The sequence below is a fragment of the Tamandua tetradactyla genome, chromosome 2 (genome assembly GCF_023851605.1).
Source record: "Tamandua tetradactyla isolate mTamTet1 chromosome 2, mTamTet1.pri, whole genome shotgun sequence".
In the NCBI taxonomy this organism is placed as follows: domain Eukaryota; kingdom Metazoa; phylum Chordata; class Mammalia; order Pilosa; family Myrmecophagidae; genus Tamandua; species Tamandua tetradactyla.
Window position 1 is genome coordinate 24,614,887 of NC_135328.1, and position 18,642 is coordinate 24,633,528.

Here is an 18,642-nt window from a genome sequence, read left to right on the forward strand (position 1 = left end):
GCCCATTCTTAGTTTTTCATGTTGAAGAGGGGTATCGATGATATAAGATAGGGGATGGAATTAGTTGATAATCTGGAGAGGCTGGCCCCTCCAGGTTTCAGGACTTATCTGTCCTAGGAACTCTCAGAAGGTTGTAAGTTTCAGGAAAGTAAACGTAGTACATGAAACTTTTGTAGAGTCTCAGTTAGAGCCCTGTGTGTTCTTTAAGGTTAGTAGGAATGTTGGTTGGGGTTTGGCAAACCATGGCAATTGGCGATATCTAGCTAAAGCTTGCATAAGAGTAACTTCCAGAGTCACCTTGAACTCTTTTAGCCACTGATACCTTATTTATTTATTTTGCATTGGCAGGCATCAGGAATCGAACCCGGGTCTCCGGCATGGCAGGCAAGAACTCTGCCACAGAGCCACGGTGGCCCGCTCTGATACCTTGTTTTTCTTACATTTCTTTCTCCAGTTCCACAAGAAATCTACCAGTACTTTTTAATTATCAATCCACCATAATCTGGGATGTAGCTGGTTATTACATTTAGCCATATTGAATTACAAGCCCTCATTCCTGTTCTGGATTCCATGCGTTTAGATTGTTAAAATGAGCTATCCAAGCAGGTTGATTTAGATTGTGTGTTACATTAAATTAGGTTCTGGACACAATAAACCTCTCTGCCTTTGGTCTCATACAATATGCTCTAGAATGCATACAATCAGCCTTTACCCTGTATTTTGATTTTACCTTGATCCCAAACATCAGTTTCACCTTTGTCTCTTACTGAAGCCTTTTCTCTTTTTTGGTTACTCTAACAGTTGCTGTATTTCAGTAATATCAGTGTCAGTATCAGTAGTGATACTGACTTTCAGAGCTGCAGAATCCCAGTTCTGACTATTAGATGTCACAGAGGTACCCAGTATTCCAGGGAAATACCGGCTTATACAGATACAGCCCAGCATCTCAGAATCTAGAAATACACTTAAACTCTGGACAAAGTGTGACTGCTGTAAGTGCTTACAGTCTAGGCTCCAGTTTTCTTATAAGTACTTTCTAAAATTTCTAAAATGTTATATGTTATCTGATATGTGGTTTCTAAATATTTTCTCCCATTGAGTTAGCTGCCTCTTCACGTTTTCGACAGTCTTTTAAGGCACAGAAGCATTTGATTTTGAGGAGTTCCCATTTATCTATTTTTATTTCCATTGCTTGTGCTTTGGGTATAAGGTTTAAGAAACTACCTCCGATTACTAGATCTTGGAAATGTTTCCCTATATTATCTTCTAGGAGTTTTTTGGTAGCAGCTTTTATGTTTAGGTCTTTGATCCATTTTGAATTAATTTTTGTATAGGGTATAAGACCTCTTTTATTCTTTTGACTATTGATGTGTAGCTGCCTATGCTCATTTATTGAAAATACTATTCTGTCCCAGTGCAGTGGATTTGGGGGGCTTTGTTGAAGATCAGTTGACCATAGATTTAGTGATCTATCTCTGCACTTTTCATTCGGTTCCATTGATCAGTATGTCTTATTATTTATTTATTTATTTATTTTGCCAATACCCTGCTGTTTGGCCACTGTGGCTTTATAATAAGTTTTAAAGTCAGGTAGTGTTAGTCCTCCCACTTCACTCTTCTTTTTTTAGGTTGTCTTTAGCTATTTATGGTCTCTTTCCCTTCCAAGTAAATTTGATAACTTTTCCAAGTCTCCAAAGTCAGTTGTCAAAATTTTATTGGTATTGCATTGAATCTGTAGATCGATTTGAGTAGGTCTGACATCTTGACAACATTCAACCTTCCTATCCATGAGCACAGAATGTCTTTCCATCTATTTAGCTCTTCTTTGATTTCTTTTAACAGTATTTTGTAGTTTTCTGTGTACAGGTCCCTAACCTCTTTGGTTAAGCTTATTTTAAATACTGATTCTTTTAGTTGCAATTTTGAATGGAATTCTTTCCATAATTGTCTCCTCAGTTAGGTAATTGTATATGGAAGCATTACTGATTTTCGTACATTAATTTATGTCCCACCACTTTGCTGAATTTGTTAGCTCAAGTAGCTTTGTTGTAGATATCTCAGCATTTTCCAAGTACAGGATCATGTCATCTGCAAATAATGAGAGTTTTGCTTCTTCCTTTCCTATTTGAATGCCTTTTATTCCTTTCTCCTGCCTGATCTCTCTAGTTAACACTTCTAGTACATTGTTAAATGTTAGCTCTGAAAATGGGCATCCTTGTCTCATTTTTGATTTTAGGGGGTATGCTTTCAATCTCTCTTCACTGAGTATGATACTGGCTATGGGTTTTTCATATATGCCCTTTATGATATTGAGGAAGTTTCCTTTGATTCCTACATTTTGAAGTGTTTTTATCAGAAAAGGATCCTGAATTTTGTTGAATGCTTTTTCAGCATCAATTGAGTGATCATGTGATTTTTTTTCCCTTTTGATTTGTTAATGTACTATATTATTACATTGATTGATTTTCTTATGTTGAACCACTCTTGTATTTCTGGTATAAATCCCACTTGGATGTGATGTATAATTCCTTTAATGTCTTGTGGGATTCCATTTGCTAGTGCTTTGTTCAGAATTTTGGCATCTATGTTCATTTGGGAGATTGGGCTGTAGTTTTCCTTTCTTGTAGTGTCTTTATCCAGTTTTGGTATTAGAGTGATGTTAGCTTCCTAAAATGCGTTAGGTAATGCTCCTTTTTCCTCAGTTTTTTGGAAGAGTTTAAGCAGGATTGGTATTAGTTCTTTTGGCATGTTTGATAAAGTTCCTATGAAGCTGTCTGGCCCTAGGTTTTTATTTGTAAGAAGATTTTTGACGACTGATTGAATCTCTTTATTTGTAATTGGTTTGTTGAGATACTCTGTTTCCTCTCAAGTCAGTATAGGTTTGTTTGTTTCTAGGAATTTATCCATTTCAACTTTTGGTTTTGTTGATTCTATTTTTTTGTTTGTTTGTTTGTTAGTTCTCCAGTGTTTATTTCTACTTTAATCTTTGTTATTTCTCTTCATGTATTTGCTTTGGGGTTAGTTTGCTGTTCTTTCACTAATTTCTCCAGATGAGCAGTGAAATCCCTGATTTTAGCTAATTCTTGTTTTTTAATATAGGCATTTAGGGCAATAAATTTCCCTCTCAGCACTGCCTTTGCTGCATCCTGTATTTTCATATGTTGTATTCTCATTTTCATTTATCTTCATTTATTTACCGGTATCTTAGCAATTTCTTCTTTGAGCCACTGATTATTTGGAAGTGTGTTGTTTATTCTCCGTATATTTGTGAAAGTTCTGGTTCTTTGGTGGTTATTAATTTCCAGCTTCATTCCATTGTGATCAAAGAAAGTGCTTTTTATAATTTCAGTCTTATTAAACTTAAAAATTTTCATTCATATATCCCAACATATGATCTATCCTGGAGAACATTTCATGAGCAGTAGAGAAAAATGTATATCTGATGTTTTGGGGTATAACAATCTGTTTATGTCTACAAGTCTAATTCATTTATCGCATTGTGTATGTTTTCTGTTTCCTTGATGATCCTGTCTGGTTGTTCTATCTATAGAGCAGAGTGGTGTATTAGAGGTCTCTCACTATTATTATTGAAACTTTGTTGCTCCCTTCAGTTTTGCCAGTATTTGTCTCATGTACTTTAGAACTCCTTGATTGGGAACATAAACATTTATGTTTATTTCCTCTTGGTGAATTGTCCCTTTTATTAATATGTAGTGTCCTTCTTTGTCCTTGTGACATCTTTACATTTAATGTCTATTTTATCTGATATCAGTATAGCCACTTCTGCCTAAAACATCTTTTTCCCTCCTTTCACTTTCAATCTTTTTGTGTCCTTGGATCTAATATGCATCTTTTGTGAACAGCATATAGATGGATTATATTTTTTTAGTTCATTCTGCCAATCTGTATCTTTTAATTGGTGAGTTTAGTCCATTAACATTCAAAGTGATTACTGTGAAGGCATTTCTAATGCTTCTAGTTTTTATTTGTCAGATCTATATATTCTTTTCCTTCTCACTCTTTTTATCCTTGAAGTTATCCTTACTGATGCTCTTCAAGTCTTTGCCCTCCTCCAGGCCTCCTTCTCCTGTCTTTTTAATTCTCAGCCAGTAAAACTCTCTTTAGAATTTCTTGTAGGGCAGATCTCTTATTGACAAATTCTCCCAGCCTCTGTTTGTCTGAGAAGATTTTAATCTTTCCCTCAGTTTTGAAGGACAACTTGGCTGGATAAAGAATTCTTGGCTGGAAGTCTTTATTGTTCAGCATCTTGAATATATACCACTGCCTTCTCGCCTCCGTGGTGCGTCAGTAGTCCAAACTCAGTCTTGTGGTTTCCCTTAATGGAGTGAATCACTTTTGTCTTGCTATTTTCGGGACTTTCTGCTTCTCTTCAACATCTAGCAGTCGATGAGTACATATCTTAGAGTATGTTTATTTGGATTTATTCTATTTGGGGTTCATTTTGGCCTCTTTGATTTGCATATTTATGTCTTTTATAATATTTGGGAAGTTTTTCCCATTATCACTTAAGCTAACCTTCTTAGCCCTTTACTCTTCTTCTGGGACACCGATGATTCTTATATTTGTGTGATCCTTCATTTTCCTGAAATCCTGTTCCATTTTTTCCTTCTTTCTTGCCATTTGTTTTTTTGTGAATTCAAGTTCAGTCATCCTGTCTTCCAGTGCAATTGTTCTTTCTTCCACCTCTTCTAAGCTGCTGTTGTGTGTCTCTAGTATATTTTTAATTTGGACTACAGTGTCTTTCATCTCTGTGATATCTGCTGTTTTTCTATTTATTCTTTCAAATTCTTCTTTATGCTCCTCCAGTGTCTTCTTAATATCCTTTATTTTATTATGAATATCCTTGATTAGTTGTTCCAAATCCTGTCTCCCCTCCAGTGTCTTAATTTGGTCATTTGACTGGGTCATATCTGTGTAAATCTCATGTGCTTTGTGATTTTCCATTGTGTGTGGGGCATTTGTTTATCTTGATGAGTTTATTTTGCAAGTGGATTTCCTTGACTCATCCTGGGTTTTGTATTTGCTTGGGTTAGTCTTAAAGGTCCCCTTTTCTACTTGGTTTGTCAGTAATTACCCTCCAAACCAAGGCCCAGATCTCATGGAGGGGATGCAATTCTACTTGAAGCTTACCAACAGATGGCACTCTTGAGTGACCTCTTCCCTTAGCAACCCCTCTCCCCAACTATGACGGCCTGTTGAGCAAGATGACTTGGGGTGGTACACCTATTTTTGTGGAGTGGTTATTCTTGGGGCCTGGGGGACAGTTGTTCTCAGCACCTAGGGGAGGGGAGTGGCTGTTCTGAGCACCCATTGGGATGGCTGGTTCTGGTGAGTGGAGTAGGACTTCTCATTCAGCCTGCTGTGCCTGTGCAGAAGGGGCACCAACCTCCACAGCTTGGGAAATTTATATTTCTATGTGGGATCTAGGCCATTCCCCCATTGCAGATTGGTGTAGGATGTGTGTCCAGCCACTGAGGTCCCCCAAACAGTTGTTCATACAGTTCCTAGCTATTTACTTGTAAATAGCTTTTGACTTTTTTCTTTTACTTGACTTTTCTTGACTTTTCTCTTTTACCTATTTATAAGGTAAAGTTCTTGACTTTATTTCCTGATTCCATTTGTTTTATCTGTTAGTCTTTCTCTCCTCCCACAACTCAGTGTCTGATTTTCATCTCAGGGTCTAGGTGACCTTTCCAGTTTTTCCTGAATTTACCAATTTATAATACCTTTCCTATACAATAGATTCCTCCTCTGAATTTGCCCTCCCTTGCCCTCAGTCAGTACTTTCTACCTCATGGCATACTATAAAAAAAAAAAAAGGAAGAAAAAGAGTTCTATAGTTGATAATTCTAATATAAGAATCAAGGTGAAATTGGATTAGCCAGGATAGGTTACATTAAGGTAAATCCAATTGAATTAGCACAATAAAGGAATATCTTTTATATGAAATCCAGTGTGCATATACCTGGGCAACATTCCTCTTAAGCACTAACTCAGAGATCCAGGCTGTTTCAATTGTGTGGCTTTCTCATCTTAGCATTCTTCACTGTCCCACGTTCTGACAGGGGAGGGAGATTGGATACACGGGATATTGCAAGGCCAGACCTGAAAGTGTTATATGATGCTTCCATCCACATTGCATTGACCAGAACCCAGTTCAGCTCTATATCCAGGAAGGAGAAGACACTTATTATTGGTGCATTAACAAATACCCATCGAACACCTGCTTTGCTCTTCCCTTGATTCCTTTATTTGAGGAACTTGCAATCTATTATTGGAGGTTAATCGTTGAAATAAATGATTAAAAAAGGACAATAAATGCTATAGAGGTTTGCATGTATTGTGAGAGCATAGATAAGGGAAAAACTGATCAGATAATAACATTGAAAGGTGATAAGAAGTGGTACGGAGAAAATACTCTTGAAAAATGTTGGCAGATGTCATGGCCAGTGAAACAAACTTCCAGACCCAGCACCATCATTTATTAACCTTAATGTTTGGTAGTAGATCTTAGAACTTTATTTTCCTCATCTGTAAACTAAACATAATAATATCTGACTTGCTGGACTCAGATAGTTTCTGTGGGTATCAAATGTGAATGAACTTTATACACAGTATATAAATGTACACTAGGGAGGTACTGTTATATAGTGGAAAGAACCTTGGATTTGGTTAGATAAGATTGAAATGCTGGAAGCATCTTTGCTGCTTAATAGTTTTATTTCTTTCGACAGGAAACTTGACTTCTCTGACTCTCCTTATCTGTAATACCTGTGCTATCTACCTTATAGAGTAGATGTCATAAGCAAATGCAATGATGTACATAAAAATTCCTTGGAAATTGTAAGTTCCTATTCAGATATAAGGTGTTCTTAATAATTAATGCTGTTTAGTAAAGTCATTACCCCCCCCTTCTACGTAGGACATCCAGGGGTGAAAGTTATGGGATATGACTCCCAAGGATGAGCTTGTCCCTGGCACCATGGTACCAAAAGGAGGAAAGAGTTGTAACAAATCAGGTGTCAGTGGCCGAGAGAGTTCAAGTAGAGACGAGAGGCTACTCTTAAGCAAGCTTCAGCTAGATTCTCCTGTTCATCATCGTTTTCCAAATCCCAGTCAAAACTGTTCCTGTCAAGTCCAAAGAACACATAGGACTGAGATTCTACAAATCTACATGCACTGTGATTACTTTCCAGAAACCTACAACCTCCAGATGGGTTCCTAGGCCCTAGGATGGGTTCCTAGGCCAGATTAGAGCTGAAACCCACAGGGGCCAGCCTCTCCAGAATGTCTAGTTCCATCCCTCTATCCCATATTATCGACAGCCCTTTCCAACATGAAAACGTCAGAATGGGCAGAGCCCAATACCCCTAAAGATTGAGAGAAAGATCAAAGGAGAAAGAGGAGTTATAACAGAGAAGATAGGATTTAACAAATGAGTATGACTGTTGAATCATTATATTAATATTTCTTTTAGTCTTCAGTGTCTTGGAGCAGCCAGAAGGGAAAACCTAAAACTCTGGAACTGTAATCTATACCAGACTCTGAAATCTGTTCTATAACTAATTGTTGCAGTATGCTTTGAAATTTATTGCTTTTTTGTATATATATTATTTTTCACAATATAAAAATTTTTTTAAAATGCTGTTTAGCCATCTGTAGTACTGGCTGTTGCAATTAGAACTATAATCTACCTTATAGGTTTATCATGTTACATGAGATTTATAACTAGTGAAAGGTACTTTCTTTACAGTATGTCTCAATCTATTTTCTAATGATTTGCATTATGTTGGGGTTCTGTTATACAGAACTAATTTAAAGTTTAAGATGTTGGGATATAAACTCTGAGGTGAAAGAACAACTTTTCTGAAGTACTTTTGAAGCTAAAGGTTATTAGAAGTTAAATTGAGAATTACAAGTTTAAGTGCTATACTTATATTAACATTTACTTTATAGATATTAACCAGAGAACTCTAAAATGAGCATTCTCATTCCACAAAAGAAATTTGTGTAGATTTTCATAGAGTCTTTAGACATGTCTTCCATGTTATGTAGCTTCTCTTTTTTGCTACTTTCATTTTATTTTCCCATCACCACCTTCCTTTCCCCACCCTCATTTAAAAATCTTCAGGCAAAGAACAGTTTAGTACAAAAAATGTGATGACTTAATTCACTGTAAGAATCACTCTAGTTTGGCTATTAGTATTTGGCTTTAAACATTCAAGCTTGATGTTTCTCTGGTTCCAGGAAGGCTGGTTTCAGATCGCTGAGAATATGGGATTTCAGTGCTTAAAAATTCAGAGCAAAGATCCCCGACTAGATGGGATAGACTCACTTTCTGGAACTGAAATCCCCCTGCACTACATCTGCAAATTGGCCACTCATGCCATCCACCTGGTAGTCTTTCATGAGAGGAGTGGCAACTACCTCTGGCATGGCCATTTACGACTCAAAGGACACATTGACAGAAAGTTTGTTCCTTTTCGAAAGTTACAGTTTGGTCGTTATCCTGGAGCTTTTGATAGGTAAGGCCAGAATCAAAAGTGGAAATGTGAAACCTCCATTGTCTAATCATGAATTCATGTTTTTTTTTTCATGTATAGTAATGCAATCTAATATGTAATTCACATGCATCAGTTTTGAAATGAAAATATTCAACACAAAGAAACTCATCAAGAACATGCAAGAATGTTCATGGCAACAGTGTTCTTAATTAATAAGCTATCCAATTTTTTTCAACAATAGAAGAATAAATTATATATCCTTTACATTCATAATGTAAATATACATAATAGAGGAATAATATATATATGTTCATGTAATGGACTGTTTATTATACAGCAGTGAAAGTAAATGCACAAGAGCTCTGTGTCACAATGTCGATGAATCCTGCTATATTCGAATGACAGGAGCAAGGCACAAAAAAATGCAGATATTATGATTAAAAATTTAAACAGACAACACAGTGTTTATTATCTATATTTATTTGGTAAAAGTATTACCAAAATTAAAGAAGTGATACAAGAAAAGACAGAACAGAGTTTATCTCTGGGGGCTTAAAGCAGATGTAAGGGTGCAGATAAGACACACAGATTTTTTTTTTTTAAGTTACTTATTTGAGGGCAACAGTGACTCAGTGGCAGAGTTCTCGCCTGCCATGCCAGAGACCTGGGTTTGTTTCCCACTGCCTGTCCACGTAAAAAAAAAAAAAAAATTACTTATTTGAGAAACAGCTCAAGAAAGTATTCAAAACTGGGATCTCTACACTTTTTATGTACGTGAAGTCAGACCTTTACTGATATAAGGCAAGTATTAGAAATAAAATAACTGAGAGAAAAATATTTTTTTATTAATCTTGGCTCCTTGTGTTAGTTATTTTAGTTAAAATCCTACTTCTCAGACTACTTTTGTGCATATTTTTCTTCTTATTTTATATTTCAAATAAGTAGCTTTAGGAAGACATTTATCTTTTAGTTTTTAAAACTTTGAAAATTTATTTCAACGTTCCACTAATAATTCAATAAAGTTCAAAATTGTCAGTCACAAGTATTTATTAAATATAAATAGTTGTAAGTAGCTAGAGAAAAAACAAACCATCTCTACATTGCATACTTTTATATAAAAAGGAATGGGAGGGCGGACAATGGCGGCTCAGTGGCAGAGTTCTTGCCTGCCGTGCCGGAGACCCGGGTTCAACCCCTTTGCCTGCCCATGCAGAAAAACAAAACAAAACAAAAAAATGGAATGGGAAACTCTCAAAGAATATTTGTATATTATGGGGTCCAAAATATGTAAAACTGATACCCAGATTAGCATTTTTTACCCTTTAATGAGACTATCATTCAGGTGTTGTAATTTCTTTGTATACCTTAATAAAATTATTTCTCTAAAAGTAAATTGATAGTTTAATTTTATATCACTTAACTTTCCTTTGTGCTTAAAATACCGAAGTGTATATGAGTAACTGCAAAAATGTTTTAAAATACAGTACCAAAATACTTAATTAAAATTAAAACTTAATTGCTATTTGATATGTGATTGTTCAAGCTCCTGTTAAAGTTGCTAATTGATACCTGAGGTAAATAAAAAGTATATACTTGGTGTTTAGCTGTTTTACTATTGTTTGTATTTTAAAGAGGCTGCCAATTTTCTTGGTTAACTCCTGATAATTAATCTTAACTTTTGTTTTCAGGCCAGAATTACACCAGTTTACCATTGATGGATTAGAAGTTCACATTCCAAAAGATCCCATGCGCTTTCTAGAGGAAATACCACACTCTAGATTTATTGAGTGTAGGTATAAAGAAGCTCGGGCATTTTTTCAGGTTGGTGATAACCAAATAATGTACTTTTTACATTGAAGAAGTGTGTTTATTTTTAATATTTCTGGGGAGCAAATGAAGGGACTTGTGGAAAATAGATAAGAAAAGGTTTTGTTCTAGCTTGGTTTGTTTTAATTTTCTTTAAATTTGAATTAAACATTAGCCTTAAGATACTACTTCTTTCCTAATTGAATGGATTAATATCCAATTAGAAAAAAAATAGTTGAACAAAGTAAATCAAAACTCTTTGTTTTGAGTTTCTGTATAAGTACAATGTTTCATATGTTTGTCTCTTTGATAAGATGTCTTAGAATCCTTGAAAGACCAGTTAACTTTGATAGAGTTAGCACTGGCCTCTGCCTTCAGTTAAGCTAGCCCATAAACTTTATAAAAGATGAAAAGGTGGTGTATTCTGTTCTGGAAGTAATCTAAGTAGGATGAAGCCACTGTAGAAGATGGATCATGTAGGTTTAGAACAAACTTCATGAGAAAATGAAGTTTTTCTCAGCAGATTGGCACTAAATATAATTTTTTGTGTTTATGAAGATTTTCCAAGATAAATGCTACACAAAGACCAAGTTCTTTTGAACTTTACTTTATTCTGCTGCTCTGGCTTTCAATTCAATAAACATTTATTGAAAGCCTATTTCCCAGAAACTTGCTGACCCTGGTAATAAAAGCTGATTTTAAAGGGCGTAAAAGTTCAGCTCTAGATGACATGAAACAGAGAGACAATGAAAATAGGCAAATTTACAGTGAATTTTTGGTACCCTTAACCTTCCACTTACCCTTTGTTTTCTGAGCTTCCCTGCTGAGGAAGATGTATACATAAGGACAGGAGTGAAATGGGAAAATAAATACCCCTTTATCTCTGGCCAAGTGCCCAAGACCCCACTGATGCAAGGTTTCTCTGGTGTGCTGTGCTGACACCCAAGGCTGAGGCCCGACAACCAAGGTGGGCCTTCTTAGCATCTTTGATTGTGGAGCTGTGAAACAACAGTCAGCTTCATGGGTGAAAAGCTGGAAACCTTTAAGTCCAAAATAACCTCAGCACATGGTGCCTGGATGCCAGAGATATGCGTTGGGGGCTTTAACGCCATCACTTTCTCTTTGCATTAAGAGAGTTTGTTCTGGCTGTCACTTCTTATCATAGCAAGTTGTAAGTATTTGTGTTTTTCCCCTACTGGACTGAGTGAACTTCTTGATGACAGACATCTTGTTTCATTCACCTCTGTGTACGTCCAATGTCTAGCATAGTTAGTGGCACAAAGAGATCCTATATGTGGGATAAATGCATGGGATGCTTATCTGAATCAAATGTTTAAGGACACGTACTAGGGCTATTCCATTACCCAGCAAGTATTTGCCCATACTTATTTTGTAGATCTTTGTGGTAAGGCGGTGTAAATGCAAAATGTTCCAAATAGGGAAAATCATGTGGATAGTGTCATGTTTTTTTAACTACATTATTTTTACTCTTGTTTTTGAAATTAAAATGTTAAGGGTAGCACATTATTGACAACCCCTTCCAACATGAAAAGGTTAGAATAGGCATAGCTCAGATACCCCTAAAGAGTAAGAGAAAGATCAAAGGTGATGGTAGAGTTATACAGAGAAGGTAGGACTTAACAAATGAGTATGATTGCTGAATAATTATATCGATATTTATTTTACTCTCCAATACCTTAGGCAGCAAAAAGTAAAAACCTAAAATTATGAAATTGTAACCCAACCAAACTCTGAAATCTGTTCTAAATTAATTGTTGCAATGTGCTTTGAAATGTACGGCTTTTTTGTATATATGTTATTTTTCACAAAAAAGAAAAAAGTTGATGGTGATAAATGCACAGCTATATGATAATATTATAAGCTATTGCTTGTACACTTTGGATGATTATATGGTATGTGAATATAATATGTATCAATAAAAATAAATAATTAAAAATGAATTAACACGGGCGGCACAGTGGTGGCTCAGCAGCAGAGTTCTTGCCTCCCATGCCAGAGACCTGGGTTCGACTCCTGGTTCCTGCACATGCATGCAAAAAAAAAATGGAGAAAGAAAAATGAATTAATATAAAATTTTGCCATTTTTTAAATTCATTTAACTCGTTTTCAGATTTTCACTCATAAAAATTTTTGAGTCAAAAAAATGTTTTAAGGGCAAACAGGCACTCAGTCAACATACAAGAAATGAATATGGATGATAAATGCTCTAAGGGCTTATCAGGCTTATTGTAGCCTCATAATGACATTGAAAGTACCATCAAATAGAAAGACAATACGAGGTGTTTATGTTCATAACAATATCAGGTAGAACTTTGTATTCATTCTTCATCATGTTATAGGTATCCTCATTTGCAATAAGACAGGCTTGCGATTCCCGGTTTGGCTTTGTCTCCTGCTAGTATGTTGGTATTACTGATGAAGAGTGCATAATGGGATCAGTGGCCTTTTTTATCCTTATTTTCTTGACTGTTTCTTCATCATTTCTTAAGTTAGAACCATGATTGAAAATACGAGAGGATCAGTTTTCAAGTGAAAGTGAACATATATAACTTTGAACGCTTGATGGCGCCAAGGAATCTTAAATACAGTGCCTGGTGTGAAACACAAGAACTAATCTCACAGATCTCAGATAACAGGCTAATCCTAACTTCCTTCTTTTTTAAAAATAATAACTTCTTTTGAAACAATTCAAATTTACAAAAAAATTGCAAGTACAATGCAAATAATGTTTTTTTACCCCTGTGCTATTTGAGAGCATAATATATAATGTGAATAATATAAAAAAATGTGACCTAAAAATGAGGACATTCTCTACATATCCTAATACAAAAAGCAGGAAATTAACACTTAAATATTACCATCTAATCCCTGTTCAAATTTCACTAATTGTCCCAATAATAACCTTTATAATAAAATGATTCAGTTCAGAATCATATGTTGTATTTAATTTTCCTGTCTTTTTAGACTCCTTTAGTCTGGAATAGTTTCTTGGTCTTTTTTTTATTTTCATGACTTCCATACTTTTGAAGATTACAGGCCATATATTTTGTGGACTTCCCTCATTTGGGGTTGTCTGTTTTTCCTCATGTTAGATTCAGGTCATACATGTGTAGTAGGAATAAAACAGAAATGATGCTGTGCTCTTTTCAGTACATCCTCTCAGGTGGGGCATAATTGTAATTTGTCCCACATCAAGCACTTGGTTAAAATGGTGTCTGCTAGCTTCACTCTGTGAAATTACTCTTTTTCCCTTTGTAAATATTTATGTGAAAGTATTTTGTAACTGTGTAAACATCCCTTTCCTCATCAAATTTTCATATCAGTATGAACTTTGGGTTTCCTATTTTATTCAGTGGATTATAATCCATTACTTCATAGCATCTTTGTTACTCAGATTCTTTCTTGTTTGGCCAGTGAGAACACCTTCACAGTGGTTTTTGTGTCTTTTTGATGTCTCTGTCATTTTGGGAGTGGGGGTTGGGGGGGGGTGCATGGGCCAGGAATTGAACCCGGGTCTCCTGCATGGCAGTCAAGCATTCTACCACTAACCACCTGTGCACCCTCTGTCATTTTTTTGAGCGCTCTCTACTTTCTGGCACAACAAGGTGTTCCAGGTTTATCTTATAATTTCTTTGCCCTAGGCTTGGAATCAGCCATTTCTTTGAATCCTGGTTCCTTTTATGTATATTTATTATGTGTGTGTGTTTCTGTAGCTATTTCTTGAAATCCACAAGTGCATATCAATATCTCCAGGTCCAATTAAACGCCATAGGGATTCATTCTAGTTCATTTTTCCATTATCTATAGTTCCCCTCTCCAACTGATTCCCATTAGTTTATATTACTAATTTGTTCAGTCCCTGTATGTAGCCAATTTCCTGTCACTGCTGCTGCCTCCTGCCCTACATGGACGCTTTCTGTACCTTACTTGGGTATTGGTATCTCCTGCCAAGCAGCCTCACTTGTAGACACCCTGCTCACCAGCTCAAGATCTGACACGCCATCCAAGCCACCCTCTGTATGGAAGTCCTTCTTGCTCTACCCCACCTCAAGGCTCTAGTACTGAATTTTCCAGCAAGGGAGGGAAAGTTAAAGGAGAAGTGCTCTCCTGTCTTTGTCTATGTTTAATTATTCTCACAGTCTATGAAGAAGAACAGATTTAGCATAATATGTACATTTTCTTGTACTTGACTTTGGTTCAGCATGAACTGTCAAAAAGTAATTCATGCATTCAGCCTATTGAATTTCACTAAAAAGCAGAGGCTAATATGGAAACGTGTGGACACCTGGCCTAGAAATATGTAGGCAGTTATATTCTTGTTCTCTTTCTTCTGTTAATTTGAAACCTTGGGCAAATTTCTGAGCTTCAGTTTCCTTATCTGTAAAATGAGTGGGTACCTTCTGTCATTCTGTGATATTTTAGGGGAGGGTTTAACCTCTTGGGTTCCAGGCTTCCTCTTTTTTTCTTAAAATTTTGTTAGAGAAATTGTGGGATACAAAAAATCATCGATAAAATACAGGATTCCCATATACCACCCTTTTATTAACATCTTGCATTGGTGTGGTACATTTGTTATAATTGGTGAAAGCACATTTTTATGATTGTACTATTAACTATAATCATGGTTTAACTTAGGTGTTCTCTATTGTATAGTACAGTTGCATGGATTTAAAAAAACTTTTATCTTATTATCATATATACACAATAATATTTCCCCTTTTAACCACATTCAGACATATATTTCAGTTTCGTTAATTATGTTCACAATGTCATGCAACCATCACCACCATCTATTACCAAAACATTTCCATCATTCCAAATAGGAACTCTGTACATTTTTTAAAAGAAAATAAAAATAAAAGTTAAAAGAGCACCCAAAATATCCCCACCACCACCCCTATTATTTATTTATTTGTTGTCTTTTTTTTCTTACTCATTGTCCTTATACTGGATAAAGGGAATGTCAGTCACAAAGTTTTCACAATCGCATTGACAGGACTTAAAAGCTTTATAGTTTTTCAGTTGTCTTCAAGAATCAAGGCTATTGGATTATAGTTCAAGAGTTTCAAGTATTTCCCTCTAGCTACTCCAATACACCAAAAACTGAAAAGGAATATCTATATATTGCATCAGAATGACCTTTTGACTCTATTTGAAATCTCCCAGCCACTGAAACTTCATTTTATTTCATTTCTCTGTTCCCCTTTTTGGTCAAGAAGGCTTTCTCAGTCTCACATTACCAGGGTTAGGCTTATCCCTGTGAGTCATGTCCCACATTGCCAGGGAGATTTACATCCCTGGGGCCCATGTCCCAGATAGAGGGGAGGGCAGTGAGTTCATCTGTGGAGTTGTCGTAGACAGAGAGGCCACATCTGAGCAACAAAACAGGTTCTCTGGGGGTGAATCTTAGGCATAATCATAAGTAGGCTTAGCTTCTCCTCTGCAGGTGTAAGTTTCATACAGGCAAGCCCCAACATGGAGAGCCTGGCCCATCAGACTGGCAGTCTCCAATGCTTGCAAGAATATCAGGTCTTTCCCAGGTGGGGAAGTTAATACTTATACATTTTTCCACAGTCCCTCAAGGGGACTTTTTAAATACTTTTAAATTTTCTGCCCGCTTTATTCTGGGATGTATCAGGGCATCACATTATCGTGTATAAACCAACAAAATCCCACTCACTATTCAAGGTTCTATGTAATTATGGTATTCAAAATAAGGTCACTAGACAAGTTAAATTACATAATGTGCTACCAAAAATATAAATTTTGTACCAAATAAATGTCTTTTCCCACAGAATTTGAAGTTTTAAATAGTCAGTATCATCCTTTACCTTTAGTTTGATTTACCTTAGTCTTACCCAGATCAGCTTCATTCATACCTCTAATTGAAGTGTGCTCACTTTTTCAGTGTTTATAACAGTTGCTGTATGGGGTAATACTGACTTTCATAGATGCAAAGTCTAGTTCTGAGACGCAGGTGTCACACAAATGCCTGAAGCTTCAGGGTTCCTCTTGGGTTTGATGTTCTCATTCCTTGGTTGAAGAGGAGAAATTAAATGGACGTGATATTTAAATTAGGACTTTGTCTTTTTCTAGAGGGTCAGTAGTCCGAAGATTTATATAAGATTTACATTTGTAAATGTAAATGAAAATAAAGTATGTATACTAAAATTTTAAAAATCCATAATAGAGGTATGAGTTATATAGGTGTATATATATATATATACATCCTAACACATATGTTCTAGTTTGCTAGCAGGCAGAATATGGTATACCAGAAACAGAATGGCTTAAAAGGGGGGATTTAATAAGTTGCCACTTTACAGTTCTAAGGCCGAGAAAATGTCCCAATTAAAACAAGTCTATAGAAATCTCCAATCAAAGGCATCCATCTAGGGAAAGATATCTTGGTTCAAGAAGGCGGATGAAGTTCAGGGTTTCTCTCTCAAGTGAGAAGGCACATGGTGAACACAGTCAGGGCTTCTCTCTCAGCTGGAAGGGCACATAGTGAACACAGGGTCATCTGCTAGCTTTCTCTCCTGGCTTCCGTTTTTTTTTTTTTTTTTAATTTTTTTTTACATGGGCAGGCACCGGGAATCGAACCCGGGTCCTCGGGCATGACAGGCAAGCATTCTTACCTGCTGAGCCACTGTGGCCCACCCATTGGCTTCCGGTTTTATGAAGCTCCCCGGGAGGCATTTTCCTTCTTCATCTCCAAAGGTCACTGGCTCGTGGACTCTGCTGCATGGTACTGCAGCATTCTCTGCTCTCTCCAAATCTCTCATTCTCCAAAATGTTTCCTCTTTTATAGGACTCCAGTAAACCAATCAAGACCCACCCAAATGGGTGGAGACATGTCATCACCTAATCCAGTTTAACAACCACTCTTGGTTACATCACATCTCCAGGGAGATGATCTAATTATAGTTTCAAACATACAATGCTGAATAGGAATTAGAAGAAACAGCTGCCTTTACAAACTGGGATTAGGATTAAAACATGGCTTTTCTAGGGTACATACATCATTTCAAACCAGCACAACATATAAGGGTTAGTTCTAAGAAATGGAATTTCTGAGAGTGTCATGGTAGGAAAGATAGGTCAGGGATGGACATATGCCCAGACAAGGGGGCAGGCTCAGCAGGACGTAAGTATTAGGCCTGATGTTTTTGTGGCACCCAGAGTCTTTATCTGTTCTTAAATCTGATCCTTTCCATCACTTTGGGGAGTAAGATACATATTCTCCTTTAACAGATAAGAAACTTATGTCTTCAAGAAGTAGGTTACACAACCATCAGTGACTGAGCATAAATTAAATCCTACATCTTCAAACTCATATCTCCAGGCTTTTCCCACTTCAGCGTAGTGCTGGTGCCAGCCAAAGGCTACAAACATATTTCTTATTCCAGTCATATGTTCTAAGGGAAGTTTTAGCTCTGAGAAAAGGGATGTTTCCATTTAGAAGGGATCTCATATAATGTGTGTATAGTCTATAAAAGGCAGCTTACCTTCGGGAGCCTCACTTTTGCCTAGGGACACTTTTTGCTTAAGATCCCAATAATCAGGGGTGCAAGGGTTGTTCAGTGGTAGAATTTTTGCCAGCCATGCAGGAGACCCGTGTTCAATTCCCGGACCTTGCAGTTCCCAAAAACAAACAAACAAGCAAACAAAAGAAAAAACAAACAAAATTCAACAAATGGTGCTGCAGTAATGGGAGATTCACATGGGTAAAGAATGAAATGTGACTCTGCTATATTGCATTCAAGGGAAAAAAAAAGATCCCAATAATGCTTCTAGGAATTCTGTTCTCTCCTGCTGTATTGTAAAAGAATGACAGGATTTTGGGATATTGTAGGCATGGGAGGAGCCTGATCAGTCATTCATTCATTTACCCATTCATCAATATATATATTTAATGTATTATGTATCAGGCACCATTTTAGATCTGTGTAAATAGGATGGAGACTTTCAATACTTGCCTTGAAGGAACCGCCTTTATGGTCTAGTGAAGGAAGTATAAATAAAATCAACAAATGGAATTAAATATGATAAGAATTATAGTAAAAGTTGTACTGAGACTACTATTAGACTACTATTATTTGCTCATTGAGGGAATGAACAAATTATTTGGGTAGGTCTTTGTGTATCTAGCACCAAACATAAGTCTTTGGTCTATAACATTTAACTGAATAGGAGTACTGGTAGAAGAAGTATTTGCAGCTTCCTTGGAAAATCAAGGAATGTTTCACATAAGGTAGCGCTGATACTTATAATATTTTATTAGTCCAGG

At 36.3% G+C, this 18,642-nt stretch overlaps 1 protein-coding gene across 9 annotated transcripts in view; it reads left to right on the forward strand.

Annotated features, from left to right (window-relative positions):
• The window catches only part of FKTN (fukutin), a 102,749-nt gene that overhangs the window by 45,577 nt on the left and 38,530 nt on the right, over window positions 1–18,642 (forward strand). For 8 of the 9 annotated variants that reach the window (XM_077140999.1, XM_077141003.1, XM_077141004.1 and 5 more), the window contains 2 exons: window positions 8,269–8,546; window positions 10,214–10,346. In XM_077140999.1, the coding sequence (XP_076997114.1) occupies window positions 8,269–8,546; window positions 10,214–10,346 (411 nt within the window). Of the gene's footprint in view, window positions 1–6,755; window positions 6,865–8,268; window positions 8,547–10,213; window positions 10,347–18,642 lie in introns of all 9 variants that reach the window. The other variant, XM_077141054.1, reaches the window with a different exon arrangement.